Raw genomic sequence first — 20,296 nt, forward strand, 5'->3', positions numbered from 1 at the left:
AGAACTTCCTGACAGTAAGAGCTGTTCGGCAGTGGAATTTGCTACCAAGGAGTGTGGTGGAGTCTCCTTCTTTGGAGGGCTTTAAGCAGAGGCTTGACAGCCATATGTCAGGAATGCTTTGATGGTGTTCCCTGCTTGGCAGGGGGTTGGACTGGATGGCCCTTGTGGTCTCTTCCAACTCTATGATTCTATGAAACTTATGGCTCTCCTCGCCCTTTAACTGCTACTCCGCTCTCCATGTTTGCGGGCTTGATTAAAAAGTGTGTCACAAGTCGTAAATCCTCTTAAAACTGTTCACAAAGCACGAGTTCTATCAGTTGGTACATCCATTTTAGGGAGGCTTTGATCTTACAGACTTAGCAAAACCACTTCAAATAGATCCTCTATTGTGTATACTCCAACATCCACACAGTTTATATTATAACTTCTCGTTTGTTCTAAATTCGTTAGACTATCCATCCAGGGAAGGTGTTAAGTGTCATCTTGAAATATAAAAAATAAAAAGTTCACTTCTCTTTCTGTTTAGTCCAGCGTATCCTTTTCTTTCTTTAATATGGTGTTTCCTCGACTCTCTTATTACTCAGAGGCTGGAATTTCTGGCAGTATCTTCCTCCCCGTCATTTGAAGCATGTCCATAAATTTAAATCCAATCATTCCTCTTAAATCATGGAGATCGCGCTCGAACAGGGTGGCCTCCAGGAGTTCCGGCCCCCATGGGTGCTTGGCCCAGAATCCCCCACCCCCCCGAAGGGTCAGAGTGGGTTAAGGGGCATCTGCGGGCCAGCGGCCCCTTCCGTCATCCTGGGAGGGTGGGGAGACTGCTTTACTCCCCCAGCCGCCGCCAAATTTCCCCGTGGGAGTCGGGAGAGATGTTACGGATCAGCCATTCTCCCGACGAACACAAGCGGAAGTCCTCACTTTCCATTACTGTCAATGGGAAAGTTCGCTTCAGGTTAAGTAAGCTTCAGGTTAAGTACAGATTTCCGGAACCAATTGTGTTTGTCAATCAATCAATATACTTTATTCGACCGATAGTCAGAAACAAAAAACATTTCTCAATACAAAGATAAACATATAAAACTGAAGGCATCAGAGGGATACATAAAAATAAAAAAATATAAAACTGAAGGCATCAGAGGGATACATAAAAATAAAAAAATATAAAACTGAAGGCATCAGAGGGATACATAAATGGGGTATGACCGTGCTACTAAACCTCCTACAGATAACCCACATCAAGACATTCGATTATACGTTTCTGACACTTGAGCGCCAGGAAGAGGAATTTAGCCACTGAGAAGTTTATTTTCCCAGTGGGCTTGTTTAGCAAATATGCTGCCTGCCATTCTCTTGGTCGGGAACTAAACTGAGATAAATACGGGTCTATAAGATATTGCCTTAAATCATTATAAAAGGGACAACTCAGTAGAATGTGTTCTGTGGATTCTACCTCACCCAAGGCACAATGGCACACATATGGGACTCCTCCAAATCTTCCCCTCAAAACCGCCGAATCAAGGACATTCAGTCTAGCCGCAGTAATTAGTCTGCGGTATTCCACGTAGTGGATATCCGCGAGGTAACGGGCTGGTGCAGACCGATACACCTCCTCCCCTAAAAACATCCCAGATTTCACGCGGGCTATGTCCTCCTGTCTGGCGATATCCCCCAATCTCTGAGCGATCATCGCGATCATCGCTTTAGCGCGGCTGTATGTCATGGACTCAATATAAAGGGAGGACAGACCGCACTTTTGCACTTCCTCTACCACTTCCCTTTCCCATGGAGATTTAAAATTATCCCTCTGAAACATAGTTTGAGCCATAGCCATAATTTCGCTTTCAGGGCCACATACGTAAAGGCTTGGCAACCGGTCTCCAATCTCATGATCGCACCCGCAACAGAAGGGGGGATCCTGAGAATGGCCCTGAGGAATTGTGATTGGATAGATTCCAATCTTACAAAGTCCCTACGTGAACCCAAGGCAATGCCCACCAGAAGTAGTGGGAGAACTTTCATTTTAAAGAGTCTCAGGGCAACATCTACTGTTTGTGCCTGTTTCTTGGAATAAAGGTAAAGGGACCCCTGACCATTAGGTCCAGTCGTGACCGACTCTGGGGTTGCGCGCTCATCTCGCATTATTGGCCGAGGGAGCCGGCGTACAGCTTCCAGGTCATGTGGCCAGCATGACAAAGCCGCTTCTGGCAAACCAGAGCAGCACATGGAAACGCTGTTTACCTTCCCGCTGTAGCGGTTCCTATTTATCTACTTGCATTTTGACGTGCTTTCGAACTGCTAGGTTGGCAGGAGCTGGGACCAAGCAACGGGAGCTCACCCCGTCACAGGGATTCGAACCGCCGACCTTCTGATCAGCAAGCCCTAGGCTCAGTGGTTTAACCACAGCGCCACAGGGATCTAATCAACAGAGCTGCTTTAGAAGCATTTGTGGCTATATATTCTCTGTGTGCCAAGAAGGACCTGTTTGATCGAACTATCTGACCCAGGTATTTGAAGCAACTAACCTGCTCTATGGGAATACCATTAATTGACCACAAATTAGGTTTTGGTCGAGCAGCAAAGACCATTATTTTGGTCTTTGCATAATTAAGATGGAGCTCGTGTTGGGTCACGTATTCATGAAGAGCTTGAAGCATCCTCCTTAACCCAATGGGGGAGGTAGCTAAGAGGGCGGCGTCATCCGCATACAGGAGGACATTCAAGGCTCTACCTGCTAATTTTGGCGGGTGGAAAGCAGCATTGGTCATATGGGCCACTAGTGAGTTAATATAGAAATTAAATAGGGCAGGGGCAAGCAAGCAGCCCTGTCTTACCCCTCTAGTGGTGGCAACCGGATTAGAGACTAGCCCCTTGCCATCTAGCCTAATTCTCAGGAAGGTATTTGTATGCAGATTCATAATCAGCAAAAGGAGGCGACGGTCAATAGACGTCGCTGCCAGTTTTGTCCATAGCTGGTTCCTGGGGATTAGATCAAAGGCCTGCTTAAAGTCGATAAAGGCGACATGGAGGGCTTTTAGGCCTTTGCCAGCATATTTGTCGGCCAGATGGTTCAGGATTAGAATTTGGTCTGTTGTCGATCTTCCAGGGCGGAAACCCGCCTGTTCCTCTGCGATAATATTATTGCTCTCCATCCAGATCGTTAATTTATTGAGCAGAAATCTTTAGTAAATCTTCCCGATAACATTCAGCAAGCTGATTGGCCTAAAATTGGCCGGGTCAGTACGCGGCCCTTTCTTATGTATTAATACAATCAGTGCTGAGTTCCAGCTTGGGGGGAACTTCGCTGTTTTATTTATATGAGTATAAAGTGCTGCTAGGAGTGGGCACCACCAATCCTTATTAGCTTTGATAACATCAATGGATATAAGGTCATCTCCGGGTGCCTTGCCCGCCTTAAATTGGTCTATAAGTGTTTCCACTTCAGAGTAGGTAATTGGGTCCCACTCAGGCATGGGGGCCAAATCTGGTCTTTCTCCGCCAGCAGCATGGGCTGCATATAAATCAGCGAAAAAGCTCTCCCAGGTGTCAGCTGAAATTTGGGGTTCTATCCTTATCGACGGTCTGCCCAGATATTGGGAAATTTGATACCAAAAGGAGGAGGGATTTCAACCAATTGTGTTTGTAAACCGAGGTACCACTGTACTTGGAGGGTACAGGTCATACAGAGAGCAAGCACAGTGAGACTTAAGTTTAGGCATGTATGGGACAGTAACACCCGTCCCTTGCAAGAGAAAAGCAATCTATTTAACTCTGAAAGAGCTTTGTACAACAATGAAAGGGTTTTCTCTTCCTCAGCACATCAAAAGGAGCAAGTGGAAAGGGAACACTTCAGTTAGTGACACTGCTCTCGGCTCTTCTACCCAGCCAGAGGAGAGTTCAGTTGCAAACCACGTGACTGGAAATCTCAACTTGGTCGCAAGGGGGGCACTCGACTGGTTAATTTTGAGCGCTGGGCGGGACGCAGATAAATGGCATGATAATGGCTTCCCCCAAGGCCTTTAGTCTAACACTGCAATCCTGAACACATTTACCAGGGACAGGAATAAACGCTATTGAACAGAATGTGGTTTATTTCTGACAGAAGCATGCATAGTATTGTGCTGTACAATGAAGACCGCTGTAAGTGGTGAGGGTTTTTTTTTTAGCCTTGATGTGTACAGTAATGTGTATTTTCTTCTTACCTCTTTTAGGTAATGGATGGAGCCTTTTCTTCATGTTGAGTGTCTACTTTTCGGACTGATTGCTAAACTACTATGGCCTGTCGAAGAGGAGGAAATCATATGCAGTTCCTCTCCCCCATGTCTTCTTCCACGGTGAACTGTCATAAATCCCCATCATGTTCAAGTAAAATTCATAGTATTTGCATGGTGTCTGACTTTTTTTATCCAAACATGGGAGGAGTGGAAAGCCACATCTACCAATTGTCACAGTGCCTAATTGAAAGAGGACACAAAGTTATCATTGTCACTCATGCATATGAAGACCGTCAAGGCATTCGTTACCTCACCAACGGACTGAAAGTCTATTATTTGCCATTAAGAGTCATGTACAACCAGTCGACTGCAACAACTCTCTTCCACAGTCTGCCTCTGCTCAGGTATATATTTGTACGTGAAAGGGTCACCATTGTCCATTCCCATAGTTCATTTTCTGCTATGGCACATGACGCCCTCTTCCATGCCAAGACAATGCAACTACGGACAGTTTTTACAGACCATTCCCTTTTTGGATTTGCTGATGTTAGTTCGGTGCTTACAAACAAACTCTTGACGGTATCGCTGTGTGATACAAACCACATAATATGTGTTTCTTACACTAGCAAGGAAAATACTGTGTTGAGAGCAGCACTGAATCCTGAAATAGTTTCTGTCATTCCTAATGCCGTTGATCCTACGGACTTCACTCCAGATGTATCTAGAAGGGATAAAAGCACAATAACTGTTGTTGTTGTCAGCAGGCTCGTATATAGAAAAGGTAATGAGATCCAAAAGATACGTTGCACTTAATGTTGCTTCTTTCTAATGCTAATAGAGTTGATCAGAAATTGCCTTTCTGCCTTTTAAATGCACTTAAGTTTTGCTGCATGATATTATGGCTGGTTTTTATTATTATTATTATTATTTATTTTATTTTATTTTATTTTTTACTAAATTTGTCAGTTGTTTTATCTTGCCCAGGGAAGCCCAAAGTGACTTACAGCCAAACAAAAAGACAATAATAAACCCCACACAGATGCATTAAAATAAAGAGAAAAGAGAAATAGGTACATTAAAAGCATCCCACCCACTTCTAAAAGGTCACAGATAGTTAAAGGCCAAAGATCTGGTTATAGAGGAAAGTTTCTGCCTAGCACCTAAATATTTTAAGACCTGGCAAGTATAAAATCCACTTTAGATCTATGGCGGACCGCACGGAGTTGCATGTGGATTCACATGCTGCTTGGCAGGAACTGCGTGGGGCTGCCAGTTTGAACAAGTGAAACTACAGGTGAGGCTGCTGTGACTTCATAGGATCATGATGACCTGAGCAAGAGCTATTGTTGCAGGCCTAGAAGGAGAGTCATAATGCATGCAGGTGGCTTTGTTCCTTCAAACATGCAAATACATAAAATAAAAAGGAATGTTGTGAGATATAGGATAGGCAACAAATTCAGAGGAAAGCGTAATAAAAAGGCATTGGCCCATTAACTCTTTCTAGCAGACATATTTCTTTATCTTCAGCACTGGCACCAATGTTCTTTTTATGGGATACTCAAGGATACGCTGTACCGGCACCATTTTTTTCCCTAGAAGAAAAGCACTGACTGGCACAATGTTTTGCCTTTAAATAACTTGCTGTCATGTAAGTGTCACACTAAGAATGGGGAGCCAGTGTTGAAGCTCTTGCTCTGCTGTGAAGCTAAGCATGACCTTGGGTCATGTCATCTCTCAGCCTGTACTGTTTCACATGGCTTTTGGTAGTATAAAATGAGGCAAGGGAAAGCCATGCACAGCTCCTTGGAGGAAAGACAGTATATGACTGCAATTAATTTGGGGGGAATGATTGTGAAAGTGCAGTCAGTGTGCTACCTTCCATTCACCAGTACAAGGCACATTGGTAATCCACCTAAACAATATCTAGTGCATTTTCCTTTTGGACTGTTGCCTCTGGGCTAGTAGTTTAGATACTAGTAGAGAATCCATCCCTGCTACCTTTTCTCTGTCAGTGGACTTTATTCCCTGCTGTTCCTGACAGTGGTCATGCCACCTCACGCTTCCAGTCTTGTGTTACATGGGAGTAAGTTCTCCTGAACACAAAAGACTTACATTTGAGTAAACAGAGGTTTTCTAGTGCAACTGCTAGAAGAAAGTAATTGTTCAAGATACTTTATCTTCTCTTGTTGTTAAGTTTTGTTCTGCCAAATTTTCTCCATTAATCCTCCCTACTTCTGTGGGTAGGCCATATGATTGTTGTCTACTTCCCCAAAAGCAGCTTTTGCACAAAGGCTTGTAGTGTAGAAGAGACTTAGAAATCAGATACCACTGAGGTCCCACAGCAGTTTTTATGGAGTAAGATAGGATTGAAGTAAATTTGTAAACTTCAGAAATAAACTGTCATAGTAAAAAAATCAAGGAACCTAATACAGTACACTTTTATTTGAAGTTTTGCCATTTTAAATGTAAGGAAAGTATATTAACACAGGGTTTTTTGTCATTTTCTTTTGATGCTGACGTATGATGGAATGCTTTGTCAGGTAGATAACTAACAAATACCAACTGCCTCTAAATATTATGTCTTCAGGTATAGATTTGCTTAGTGGTATAATTCCTGAACTTTGTCAGAAGTATCCAGATTTACATTTCTTAGTTGGAGGAGAAGGACCAAAAAGAATTGTATTAGAAGAGGTACGAGAAAGATACCAGCTGCATGACAGGTACTTGCCTTGCTCTTGTTTTAATACTGTTGTGTTGATTGAAGGGTCAAAGGAAGAATTGGGTGTGGATTGGAAGGTTGCGAGGGGGGGGGTGTTCATATGGTTAATGAAATTTGCATATAATTTCCACCATCCTGCCAGATACTGAGCAGCACTTGGTAGCATGCTGTGATTTTTCTAGAACATTCTTGTTTTGGAAGAGCGCTCTCAATTCTGGCATACAGAATTTGTTTAGGTGAGTCACTCTTTTCCATGTATGCAGCTCAGTGATGGGGGTGGGGGATGGCACACCAGTCTGATAATCCGCTGTGGATAATCCCCCAAATATGTAAATTTGTAATATGGAACGTGTTTGATGGTCAGTCAGTATTCAGTTCTTCAAAATCTTTTCAAAATTGCTTTCTTGCTCAGTTTAAATAAGATGCCCAGTTATTTTCTTAAGATACTTGTATCTCTTCTAATCCTTATTGGTCCACATTGAGCTTCTTCACTGAACTATGCACTCTAGCCCCAAAGTCTTGTTCCTAGTCATTCACCACCAGTCCAGATTACATTAGCCTCTACAGTCAAACCTCGGCTCCCGAACACCCCCATTTTGGAACATTTCGGCTCCCAAAAGCCAAAAACCCAGAAGTAAAAGTTCGGGTTTTTGAATGTTTGTTGGAAGCTGAACACCCAACACGGCTTCTGCTTGAGTGCAGGAGGGTCTTGCTGCCAATCAGAAGCAGTGCCTCAGTTGTCAAACATTTTGGAAGCCAAACAGGCTTCCAGAATGGATTACGTTTGACAACCGAGGTTTGACTGTATGTGAAATTTGGATTTACAGTGGTACCTCTACTTGCGAATTTAATGCGTTCTGAACCCACATTCATAAGTCGAACAAAATTGTAAGTCGAATCCCATAGGAATGCATTGGGAGAAAAAATTCGTAAGTTGAAGCAACCCTATCTAAAAATTCGTAAGTAGAAAAAATCCTATCTAAACCGCATCCAAGACGGCGGACGGGGCTCCATTCGTAAGTAGAAACATTCGTAAGTAGAGTTATTCGTAAGTAGAGGTACCACTGTATTTATTTATTAGCCATTTTACTGTCCATTCACCCAGTTTGGAGAAATCTTTTTGGAGCTCTTCACAGTCCCTTTTTGTTCTGGCCAGCTTGACCAACTCCCTGCTCATTCCTAGCCCTTGATCATTTTATGAGCAAGTTAAAAAACAAATGTCATAAGACTGATCCTTGGTGGACTCCCATTTTCTACATCACTCTTTTGAAAGAACTGTCCTTTTATTTCTACAGTCTGCTTCCTGTTAACAAAATACTGATCTGCAAGAGGACCTCTCCTCTTACCCCATGAGCCTTTGGTGAGGGACTTTATCAAAAGTCAGCTCTTTACTTGGCACAAAAGTCTTAATGTTGGCATTCCCTGGGGAAGGGTATTCCATAAGCATAAATTCTCCTTTAGGAGGAAAGTCAGGGTACAAATTTAATAAAATAAAAATTTAAAGGAATAAAGTGGCAGCTAGTTGCCCATCTCTTTAGGCAAGTGAAACTGGAAAAGGAAAAAAGTATATACAGTCAAACCTCGGTTCCCGAACAGCTCCATTTTGGAATGTTTCATCTCCCAAACCATTTCATCTCCTGAATGGTTTTCAAGCGTTTTTCAGAAGCCGACGTGGCTTCCGCTGAGTGCAGGAAACTCTTGCAGCCAATCAGAAGCTGTGCCTCACTTGTCGAACATTTTGGAAGCCGAACGAGCTTCTGGAACAGATTACGTTCAACAACCGAGGTTTGATTGTATTGGCAAAGAGCAATCCTCCAATATGTTTACGCTTTAAAAATTAATGCCAGGACTTAAAATCAGGCCCATTAATGACATGGAAACTAGTGCAGATAACTGCATTGCTCTGTTTTGGGCCTGCTAAACTGTCTGCACCATTTTAAAAGTCGGCCTCACAGTACATTACAGTAATCCACTTTGGAGACTATCATAATGGATACCCATACAAAGATTTCTCTATGTGGTGTCATTAAATGTTGGCTGAAATATGCCCATAATGGATTGTATCTGAATGTGTGAACCAATGCCATTTAAAAGCATCGTGGAGCTTGTTTTGATATGTAGTCCAGCCTAACTGAGGCACTTTTAAGACTCAGTAGTGTAAATAGCCAAGCTACAAAATTAGTGACATTGACAAGTGCTTTCATTTGGCTGTGATCATACACATAGTTATGAAGACTTTTGTAAAGATTACCTTGTTTTCTCTAATTGCATGCAGAGTCCGTCTCCTGGGAGCTTTAGAACATCAGGATGTTAGAAATGTCTTGGTTCAGGGACACATTTTTCTCAACACTTCTCTCACCGAAGCATTTTGCATGGCAATTGTGGAAGCTGCCAGTTGTGGTTTACAGGTAAAAACAGTTTCCTTGTTTAGAGAGACATTTTGTGAATCTTTGTACTTTTGTCCATTTGCTGTATTTGTTTTCCCAGATTTGAACTATAGAATGGTGATTTTCTTGAATCAAAGTGACAGTACCCCTAAACATTTTTTAAGGAAAAAAAGCACTGTGTGTGTGTGTTTATTTTTTACAAAAAATCTTTATTCATAATAAACAATATCACAACAAATTAAAAAATTCCAATTTCAACTACTTTGAAATATATACCCAAAACCAAAAAGAGAAAGAGAAAAGAAAAGAAAAAGAAAGAAGGAAAAAGAAAAAAAGAAAAAGAAAAAAGTATTACAATGCCAAGAAGAAGCAAATTTAGTTCCGGTCTGTCGCGGCGGAGAGAAGGACGCAGGGACTTCGCGCGCCGAAGTCCCTGGCTTCGCGGAGGGGGGGGAAGTCCGCAGAGCGAGCGGACTCCCCGTAAAAGCACCGGGTAGAGAGTCCCGGTGACTCACGCGCCCAGCGGCTGCTCCGTTTTGCGGATCCCCCGCTGCCCGAGAGCTCAGTAGAGCGATCGAGAGCCGGCGGGGTGGAACCGCGGGAGCCATTTTGGGCTTAATCTTACCTCCGAGAAGTGAAGCTCCGAGTCCTGACCCGGCAAGCGGCGGATTCTTCCGAACAAAGTTAAAGGTTTCCATAAAGTAAGTGGAATTTTGATTACGGACTCTAAAGTTAACAATTGGAAAAATAGGAGAGACTCTAAAGTAACGGAAGTCGGTCTTTTCCTAATGGAAAACTGGGAGGCGCTTTAAAAAATCTTAAGCCGAACGACGAAAAGCATTTGGAATTGTGGACCCGAAAGAAAGAAAGACTTTTTCGAACCCTCTCAACTCCCGAGTCCGGCACCCCTTGAGGTACAGCATTAAAAAGGGGGAGAGTGTTTTGAAAGCTGTCAAAAGCTGTCAAACTGTCAAAAGACCGGGTGGACTTATTGCACTGTTGTGATCAGTAAAAATTGACTGAAAATGTGTTAGAACTATTTAACATTGGAACTAAGAATGGATTTGTGATTGAATCAAAAGACAAAGGAAAAGAGCAGCCAAAATGGAGTCGATCGTCTAAGGAAGGAATTTTCCAGCACCCTTTGTTCTCCACCTCCTGTTTGTCTGCGGTTAGGAAAAGTATGAAAACAAAGTACTCTCGAGCCTTCCAGGAGGCTGTGCTAAACTATCTACAAACATGGGAAGACATTTACAAGGAACGGCAACATCCCAATTTACCAGCAGCTGAGGTTGAAGTCCAAGTCCAGGACTTAGAGGAAAATTTGAATTTGGAGACTGTGGAGATTGAGACTGGTTGCCAGGAGAAACAATTTGATGAAAATTTTAAAGAGGACTTGGACTATAAAAAATATGCTTGGGATGAAGCAAAGCATGGACTTCAAAAGGAAGAAAAACAAGCAGAGCAAGAAAATGAGAAGCAAAGGAACTTGAGGTTTAATGGACTTGAAGATCCTGGAGGGGTTGGAATGTGGGGTGATGTCAGTGAGGAACGGGAAAGACAGGGGCAGAGGGGGACAAGGGCCTGGAGACGGACATGGGAAAGAATGGGTGTGGGATGAAAATTTTAGTTAAAAGTTTTACTTTTAGTTTTTGAAAGACGGTTTTCGAAATTTTGGCCTGTTAACGGAAATGCTGATCCAATTGGGGGAAAAGACTTAGGGAGAGGAGATGGAGTGTAAAAATGAAAGAAAATAAGCTGGGTTTTCTGGAGGGAGACATAAGAACGGCTTAGGAAAGTATTTAAGTTAATGTAAATTTTTGTAAGTTAAGTTAGGTTTTTAGGCAGAAAGCTGCCTACTCTCCTCTCCTTACTCTGAGCCACTCAGTGGCAGGGAGTGCTCGGAGGGGTGAGGAGGGGATATAATGGAACCTTGGAAATGCTGTGCCCTACAGGTTCCTCTTGTGGCAGGAGGGGGCCTGTGGGAGGGCAGCATGGAAAAGGAGGAGGATTGAGTTAATATTATAAGAAAAGGATTTTAAATTGAAATAGAAAACCCGCCATAAGCTTTTAGATTTTGTTTGGGAAAACCAGGAGGAAGACTATCGAGGAAGTCACAATTATAAGGTTAAGATAATAAGAATTGGGGAGTTAAAATTCTCCCCTACTATTGTTATGTGTATATTTGTTTAAGTATGTTTATGAAAGAGCTGGGGGAAACCAATCCTCAGAGCTCCTCCATTCCTGTCCCTTCAGTGGCAGGGGGGGGAAGAGGGGGGAGGAGGGAGGGGGGAGGTCAAACCCAGCTCACAATGGACCCCCTTTGATTCTCAAAGCGCACGGGTTTCACTGGTGGCAGAGGTGGACCAGTGGGTGGAGGGAAAACGAAGGGACAGTGTTGTATTGTATGTTTGTGTAGTTGTGTAGTTTGTTTAGTTTTGTTTGAAAATTAATAAAAATTATAAAAAAAAGAAGAAGCAAATTTAAACAGATTATACATTACACATATTACTTATCGTTACCATAATCCTCTTTGCATTTCACAATACAAAAAAATACATACAAAATATTGACTTCCACCAGCCACACAATACTTCATTTCCATCTTGTTAATCTGTCTATTTTCTTTCTTTCTTATATCTTTCCTAAATTTATTTTAGGGTGAGAGCCAGTGTGGTGCAGTGGTTAAGAGTGGTAGACTCGTAATCTGGGGAACCGGGTTCGCGTCTCCACTCCTCCACTTGCAGCTGCTGGGTGACCTTGGGCTAGTCACACTTCTCTGAAGTCTCTCAGCCCCACCCACCTCACAGAGTGTTTGTTGTGGGGGAGGAAGGGAAGGGAGAATGTTAGCCGCTTTGAGACTCCTTCGGGTAGTGATAAAGCGGGATATCAAATCCAAACTCTTCTTCTTTTAACATAAAGCATCTTTCAATCTTTTAACTCTTCACAAATTCAATTCAGACTATACTCAACCAGATATTCAACTTTGACTCTTGTTTTTTAAAGTATTCATTCAGGCATTCCCATTCTTTTTTCACTAAGCTTTTAGATTAATGTCTTATTATAGCTGTTAATTTGGCTAATTCTAAATATTCACATACTTTACAGAGCCATTTTTCTTTAGTGGGTATTTGTTTCCCTTTCCAATATTTTGTCATCAATATTCTTGCCACCGATGTTACATATAGAAAAAAAATACTTTATCTTTTGGGATGTCAGTATTTAATATCCCTATTAAGAATGCTTCTGGGCTTTTTGCTATAATTAATCTTGAGTATTTTCTTTAATTCTTCATGTATCATGCCCCAATACTTTCCAATCTCCGGGCATACCCACCACATATGATCATAGAATCATAGTTGGAAGAGACCACAAGTGCCATCCAGTCCAACTCCCTGCCAAGCAGGAAACACCATCAAAGCATTCTTGACATATGGCTGTCAAGCCTCTGCTTAAAGACCTCCAAAGAAGGAGACTCCACCACACTCCTTGGTAGCAAATTCCACTGTCGATCAGCTCTTACTGTCAGGAAGTTCTTCCTAATGTTTAGGTGGAATCTTCTTTCTTGTAGTTTGAATCCATTGCTCCGTGTCCGCTTCTCTGGAGTAGCAGAAAACAATCTTTCACCCTCCTCTATATGACATCCTTTTATATATTTGAACATGGCTATCATATCACCCCTTAACCTTCTCTTCTCCGGGCTAAGCATACCCAGCTCCCTAAGCCGTTCCTCATAAGGCATCGTTTCCAGGCCTTTGACCATTTTGGTTGCCGTCTTCTGGACATGTTCCAGCTTCTCTGTATCCTTCTTGAACTGTGGTGCCCAGAACTGGACATAATATTCCAGGTGAGGTATGACCAGAGCAGAATACAGTGGTACTATTACTTCCCTTGATCTAGATGCTATACTCCTATTGATGCAGCCCAGAATTACATTGGCTTTTTGAGCTGCTGCATCACATTGCTGACTCATGTCAAGTTTGTGGTCTACCAAGACTCCTGGATCCTTTTCACATGTACTGCTCTCAAGCCAGGTGTCTCCCATCCTGTATTCGTGCCTTTCATTTTTTTGCCCAAGTGTAGTACTTTACATTTCTCCTTGTTAAAATTCATCTTGTTTGCTTTGGCCCAGTTGTCTAATCTGTTAAGGTCATTTTGAAGTGTGATCCTGTCCTCTGGGGTATTAGCCACCCCTCCCAATTTGCATTGGCTTTTTTAGCTGCTGCATCACACTGTATTTATTACTCTTTCTGCAGTTCTCTCCTTTATTAACCAAGATAACATTTTACCGGGCTTGTTTGCTGATTCAAAATATCTTTTTCTTGTACATTTAATCTTATTCTCAACCTCTTTATTTATTTGATTCAACAAATGTGACTGTGGAATTTTTATGTTTTGAGCTATTTCCTTTCGGGGATTTTTTGCTAATTCTTTTTCATTTTCTCTGATATGTTTATTAATTTCCATAATACTTTTTCCTTTATCCTTCCCATTAATTGTATACCTATTCCTCTCATATATGCGTTACTCGCATCCCAAATTATTTCCCCATCTGTATCTTCCTTCTCATTTATCTCAAAAAATTCTTTCAGCTTTCCTTTTAATTTCTTTACATCTCTCCATAAATCATCATTTAACCTCTACTTTCCTTTGGTTTGTTTTTTAATTTTCATATTTATCATTTCCGGGTTATGATCTGACAGAGATTTATTCAGAATCTCTGCTTTTGTCAGTCTTAAAGTCAATTTGTTGGATGTCGAAATAGCATCTATCTCCCCCCCCCCCGGATTTCTTTGCTTCAGTAAAATAGGTAGTATCTTTCTCTGTCGGGTGTTTTAACCTCTAAGTGTCATACAAGTCTAGATTTTCAATCAACTGAAAGAAGGAAAGTGGCAATTTTCCTGAATTTGTTATTTTCTCTCTTTCTGTCCTGTCCATATCAATCGATATCACTCCATTTAAATCTCCCATTAATATTATCATTCCCTAATTCCCACAATTTTTCTTCCAACTTTCTGTAGAATTCCAATTTATTATTATTTGGGGCATACACTCCTATCAAAAATATTTTTTTCTTGCTTAATTTGAATTTCTAGCCCCACCACTCTCCCTTCTTCATCTTGGGATATCATTTGAGGATTTAGACCTGGTTTTACATAAATTGCCACCCCTCTCTTCAATTCCTGATGCTATAACTCTAGACCCAATTTTTTATTTTTTAAGACCCTTATGTAGTCCTTAGATACATGAGTCTCTTGTAGACATATTATATCCAATTTCCCTTTCTTCAATACACATTCTACTTTATGCCCTTTCAGTTTACTATTCATGCCATTTACATTCCACGATATACATTTGAAATCCATATTCTTTTTATTTATTTTATTTAATCTGGTTTAGAATATCAGTTTCACTCATGAATCAGAAGAAAGAAAAGAAGTGAAGATGAAAGAAAATTTAAGAAAATAATAGCTTTAAAATATTTTTAAAAGTCCAATTCTGACTTGCTCGTTTTTCACTCTTGAAGCTTTTCTCCACCCACTTCCTCCAAAAGATTCTGGTTTCCTCCTTTGGTTTCCTCTCTTTATGTGTAAAAGTCAGTCATTCGGGAAATTCCCACCTAAATGGTATTTTATTCTTTTTCAGCGTTGCTGTCAAAAATCTGTAATTGTCTCTCTTCTTCAGCAAACGTGTAGGGATTTCCTTCATGATCTCAATTATTTTGCCATCAATACATAGAGGGCTTGTTCTGCATGTCATTAGGATTTTTTCTCTCAATAACCTTGAATTCAAAAATAGCAGGCAGTCCCCTGGTCCTTTCTTATTTCTTCCTCTACTGTTTCTGATTCGAAATATCAATGTCCAACATTAATTCATGCTCCTCAACTTCTAGCCAGTCTGCCAATTCCTTCCTTACTTTCATTGTAATTTCCTCCTCTTGGCTCTCCTTAATCTCTCTTGAGATGGAGCGTCAATTTCTTCTGCCTCTTCTCCGATACAGCAATTGCATCCCAGGTCTCCTCCTGTACTTTCCTCAGTTCATCGATTTCATCTTTGTATTTTTCTTGTGCTCTTTTCCATTCTCTTTGATCTGTCTGCATTTTTTTCCTGGCATCGTCCTGTTTTACTATTTTACTCCTACTCGCTGGATCATCACCTTGTCGTGGTGAGTGGGCTTGCATGTTCCTATGACCCTTGTGAGCGAAGCTGTCGGGAATCTCGTACTCCCAGCAGGGTCACCCAAGGCGGTAAGGTCAAAGGGAAGGAGCTAGACAAAGAATGATCCAAGAACTCCTCAACGGCAGAACAGGTGGATGATAATACCGTAAGCAGTATGTTACAACGGCTGTGAAGGCGGATGAAGGCTGCAGCAGATAGGAATCTACCGGTTTGTTGTGACTACTTCATGCCATTGGAACAGAGCCTACTGCGATGACTGTGCGTTGGTCAGCGTGCACTGATCTACACACATAAAACAAAATCACGCACAGGCATCTTCCAAAAACCCCACCCAAACCCCCAAAGTCCAATGGCGATCAGCAAATGGTAACGGGGGCAGGATCGTGAAATCTGGAAGCCCCTAGTCATGAACTGGCACATGGGCGGTGGATACAGATTCAGTCATTCTGACTCAAGGAACGAGGCAGTTGAGCAGTTCGGCAGCTGTATCCATGACTGATCAGCCCTTTTTAGGATCCACTCTGCTCACCCCGATAAGGGGGAGGGGCTAGAAAAGGTGCCCTAAACATAGTCTGCCTCCCTTTTCCCCTGACTGGATTACTGCGCCTAGTGGGGTCACCACCTAGCGGTCGTAAAAGACAATTGAACTTTGGAACATGGAATATACGGACTTTGTCAGATAACACAGATGGCGAGCGTCCTGAATGCAGAACTTGCCATCATTGCAAGAGAGCTGTGATGTTTTAACATCGATATTGCAGTGCTTCAAGAGACTCGAAGAGCAGGCGAGGGACAACTGAAGGAAGAAAAAGGAGGCTACCCATTCTTCTGGAAAGGTCTATGAACAAGAACATCGAATACACGGGATAGGCTTCACTATCATAAACGATCTTGTGAAGCTCCTGTCAGAAGTCCCTACTGGCATTAATGAGCGACTCTCAACCCTTCAAATAAATTTCTGCAAAAAACAACAGGCTACTATTATAAGTGCTTATGCACCAACACTGGATGCCGATGAAGACATTAAAGAAAAAAAATTACTCTCAGCTGGATACCGTCCTATCAGAGACACCTAAGGAAGATAAAATTATCCTCCTGGGTGATTTTAATGCAAAAGTTGGGTGAGATTTTGATCTGTGGCCTGGGACTATTGGGAAAGAAGCAGTTGGCAACAGCAACCAGAATGGAATCTTACTTTTGTGAGCACACAACCTTGTTATTACCAACACACTCTTTCGACAGAAAATTAAATTTAAAACTTCATGGAGGCATCCTCGGTCAAACCACTGGCACCTCTTATTGTTATTGTCCATGCTAATGATTGCTGTGATGTACTCCTTAACAGAGCTATGACAAGCGCTGACGACTGCTGGACAGATCACCGACTAATGCGCTTCACGATGGCTATCAAGATTATAGCTCAACTCAGGCTTCAAGGAAGGAAACCAAGGCGCAAAGTGAACACTCAATCCCTTCAAGATCCCATTAAGCGGGATTGCTTCCAAACGACTCTTAAGGACCTTTCAGAATTCCCTGATAACATTGAGGAACACTGGACCAAGCTAAAAACATCCATTATTGCAGCCTGTGAACAAACTATTGGATACCAAACCAAGAAACACCAGGACTGGTTTGATGAGAATGACAGTGAGATTGTATGCATGATTGACAAGAAAAGGAAGGAAGAGATAGAAACTGTGCCACTAAGAAAAAAAACCTATGCCAAAAAAACCTATGCCAAGGTTCAAAAAAGAACCAGAGAACTAAAAAACACCTGGTGGATAAAAAAAAGCTCAAGAGATCCAGCACTTAGCCGACACTCATGATGCACAGAGTTTCTTTAAAGCCACAAAGACCATCTATGGGCAAGTAAATCATGGCATATGCCCCTTACGCTAAGCAGAGGGTAACACACTTCAAAAATATAAAGAAGCTATTTCACTGCACTGGAAAGAACATTACCAACATCTCCTTAACCACAACTCCCCCTGTAGCGGCCGAGGTCCTCTCACAAATTCCGCAAAAACAAGTTAGAGATGAGCTTGAAGTATCTCCTAATCTGTGTACAGCTATTAACCAAATGAAAAACAACAAAGCCAGTGGACCTGATGGGATACCTGCCAAAATCTTCAAAGTGGAAAGCCTGGACTTTGAAGTCATCTTATTTTACTTGTTATTTTGTATTATATTTACTGTTTTTAATTAGGTTTTTATAATTTTGGATTATGCGGAATGCTTTATCGGAGTGGATGTAGCAACCGAGTAATTTCGTTGTTCCCGCAAGGGGACAATGACAATAAAGATATCTTATCTTATCTTAATTGAACTTACATAACAACTTCACAAACTCATCGAAAAAATCTGGGAAAGAGAAGAAATCCCAGCAGACTTTAGGGATGCCAAAATTATCAATCTCTTTTAAAAAGGTGACAGAACTGATTGTGGAAACTATCAAGACATCTCTCTGTTAACTGCGGCCAGCAAAATTCTTGCAAGGATCTTAGCAAACCGTCTGGTAACAATATCTGAGATAACCCTTCCGGAATCCTAAAATGGTTTTCAGCCTTCTAGGGGGACAGTGGACATGATTTTCACCGCTCAACAGCTTCAAGAAAAATGCAGAGAGGAAAAAGTCAGCATGGGTTTCTGAAAAATAAGTCATGTCAGACTAATTTGATCTCATTTTTTGACAGAATTACAAACCTGGTAGATGAAGGGAACGCTGTGGATGTAGCCTATCTTGATTTCAGCAAGGCCTTTGACAAGGTGCCCATGATATACTTGTAAAGAAACTGGTAAAATGCGGGCTAGACAATGCTACCATTCAGTGGATTTGTAACTGGCTTACTGACCGAACCCAAAGGGTGCTCATCAATGGCTCCTCTTCATCCTGGAGAGAAGTGACTAGTGGGGTGCCACAGGGTTCTGTCTTGGGCCCAGTCTTATTCAACATCTTTATCAATGACTTGGAGGGCATCCTGATCAACTTTGCAGATGACACCAAATTGGGAGGGGTGGCTAATACCCCAGAGGACAGGATCACACTTCAAAATGACTTTAACAGGTTAGACAACTGGGCCAAAGCAAACAAGATGAGTTTTAACAAGGAGAAATGTAAAGTACTACACTTGAGCAAAAAAAAAATGAAAAGCACAAATACAGGATGGGAGACACCTGGCTTGAGAGCAGTACATGTGAAAAGGATCTAGGAGTCTTGGTAGACCACAAACTTGACATGAGTCAACAGTTTGATGCAGCAGCTAAAAAAGCCAATGCAATTCTGGGCTGCATCAATAGGAGTATAGCATCTAGGTCAAGGGAAGTAATAGTACCACTGTATTCTGCTCTGGTCAGGCCTCACCTGGAGTGCTGTGTCCAGTTCTGGGCACCACAGTTCAAGAAGGATACAGACAAGCTGGAACGTGTCCAGAAGAGGGCAACCAAAATGGTCAAAGGCCTGGAAACGATGCCTTATGAGGAACAGCTTAGGGAGCTGGGTATGTTTAGCCTGGAGAAGAGAAGGTTAAGGGGTGATATGATAGCCATGTTCAAATATATAAAAGGATGTCATATAGAGGAGGGTGAAAGATTGTTTTCTGCTGCTCCAGAGAAGCGGACACAGAGCAATGGATTCAAACTACAAGAAAGAAGATTCCATCTAAACATTAGGAAGAACTTTCTGACAGTAAGAGCTGTTCGGCAGTGGAATTTGCTACCAAGGAGTGTGGTGGAGTCTCCTTCTTTGGAGGTCTTTAAGCAGAGGCTTGACAGCCATATGTCAAGAATGCTTTGATGGTGTTTCCTGCTTGGCAGGGGGTTGGACTGGATGGCCCTTGTGGTCTCTTCCAACTCTATGATTCTATGTGTCTATGAAAACCAACCCCTGTATATGGCGTTTATTGATGTAAGGCTTTCGACACTGTAAATCGTAATGCCCTGTGGACTGTCCTTCTGAAAATTGGCTGCCCAGATAAATTTGTAAACATCATTCAGCTCCTTCATGGTAATATGACAGCAACAATCGCAGATAACAATAGCTCTTAGAGCTGTAGTGGGCCTTGGCCCCAGGATCCCCCCTTGGGGTTTAGTGGGAGAACTTACATCTCAAGTTGCCCCTGTTCATCCACTCTGACACAGGGACTGCCTTGAGTTAGCAGGAGCGCAATCCCTCACCCGTTCACTAAGCGCGCTGCTCCAGAAGCTGTGTGTGTATTTAGTGTGTGTGTGTGTATACTTTGTGTATACTTTTCAGCATACAATACAATTTAAAAAACAACTAATCCAAATAATAAAAAAGAAATCGAAAAGAAAAGAAGAATTAAGGGGGGAATACAAAACCATCTCTCAGAGGTGCAGCTTAGCTCTTTACAGCTGATCATTTGGAGGTGAAACATTCATTATTGTGTTGTATTATTGATATAGTATTTTTGAAACCTAAATTGGCTGCTAAGTATAATATAAATTTTCCTGCTATTTTAGGTGGTGAGTACAAGGGTTGGTGGGATTCCTGAGGTGCTGCCAGATAATTTTATAATCTTATGTGAACCTTCTGTGAAATCTCTCTGTAATGGTTTGGAAAAGGCGATTCATCAACTGAAGTCGGGATCGCTTCTATCTTCAGAAATAATACACAACAACGTTAAAACTTTCTATACTTGGAAGGATGTCGCAAAGAGAACTGAAAAAGTAGGTGCACTTCCATATTCTGAGACTCCTTCTCTTTTCCTGATCTTTGTTTTAGTGTCGGGTGGGGACCCTGTGCCCCTCAGGTATTCCAAGGCCCATCAGCCCCCCAAGCA

The 20,296-nt window shown here is 41.9% G+C and overlaps 1 protein-coding gene across 2 annotated transcripts in view; it reads left to right on the top strand.

The window, feature by feature from the left end:
* The window catches only part of PIGA (phosphatidylinositol glycan anchor biosynthesis class A), a 35,987-nt gene that overhangs the window by 6,140 nt on the left and 9,551 nt on the right, over window positions 1-20,296 (top strand). Inside the window, exons 2-5 of one of the 2 annotated variants that reach the window (XM_035102419.2) lie at window positions 4,209-4,992; window positions 6,799-6,931; window positions 9,206-9,338; window positions 19,977-20,183. In XM_035102419.2, the coding sequence (XP_034958310.1) occupies window positions 4,272-4,992; window positions 6,799-6,931; window positions 9,206-9,338; window positions 19,977-20,183 (1,194 nt within the window). In that variant the 5' untranslated portion in view covers window positions 4,209-4,271. Of the gene's footprint in view, window positions 1-2,120; window positions 4,993-6,798; window positions 6,932-9,205; window positions 9,339-19,976; window positions 20,184-20,296 lie in introns of those variants that run through there. The other variant, XM_035102418.2, reaches the window with a different exon arrangement.

Source organism: Zootoca vivipara, chromosome 7 (assembly GCF_963506605.1).
Source record: "Zootoca vivipara chromosome 7, rZooViv1.1, whole genome shotgun sequence".
Lineage (NCBI taxonomy): Eukaryota > Metazoa > Chordata > Lepidosauria > Squamata > Lacertidae > Zootoca > Zootoca vivipara.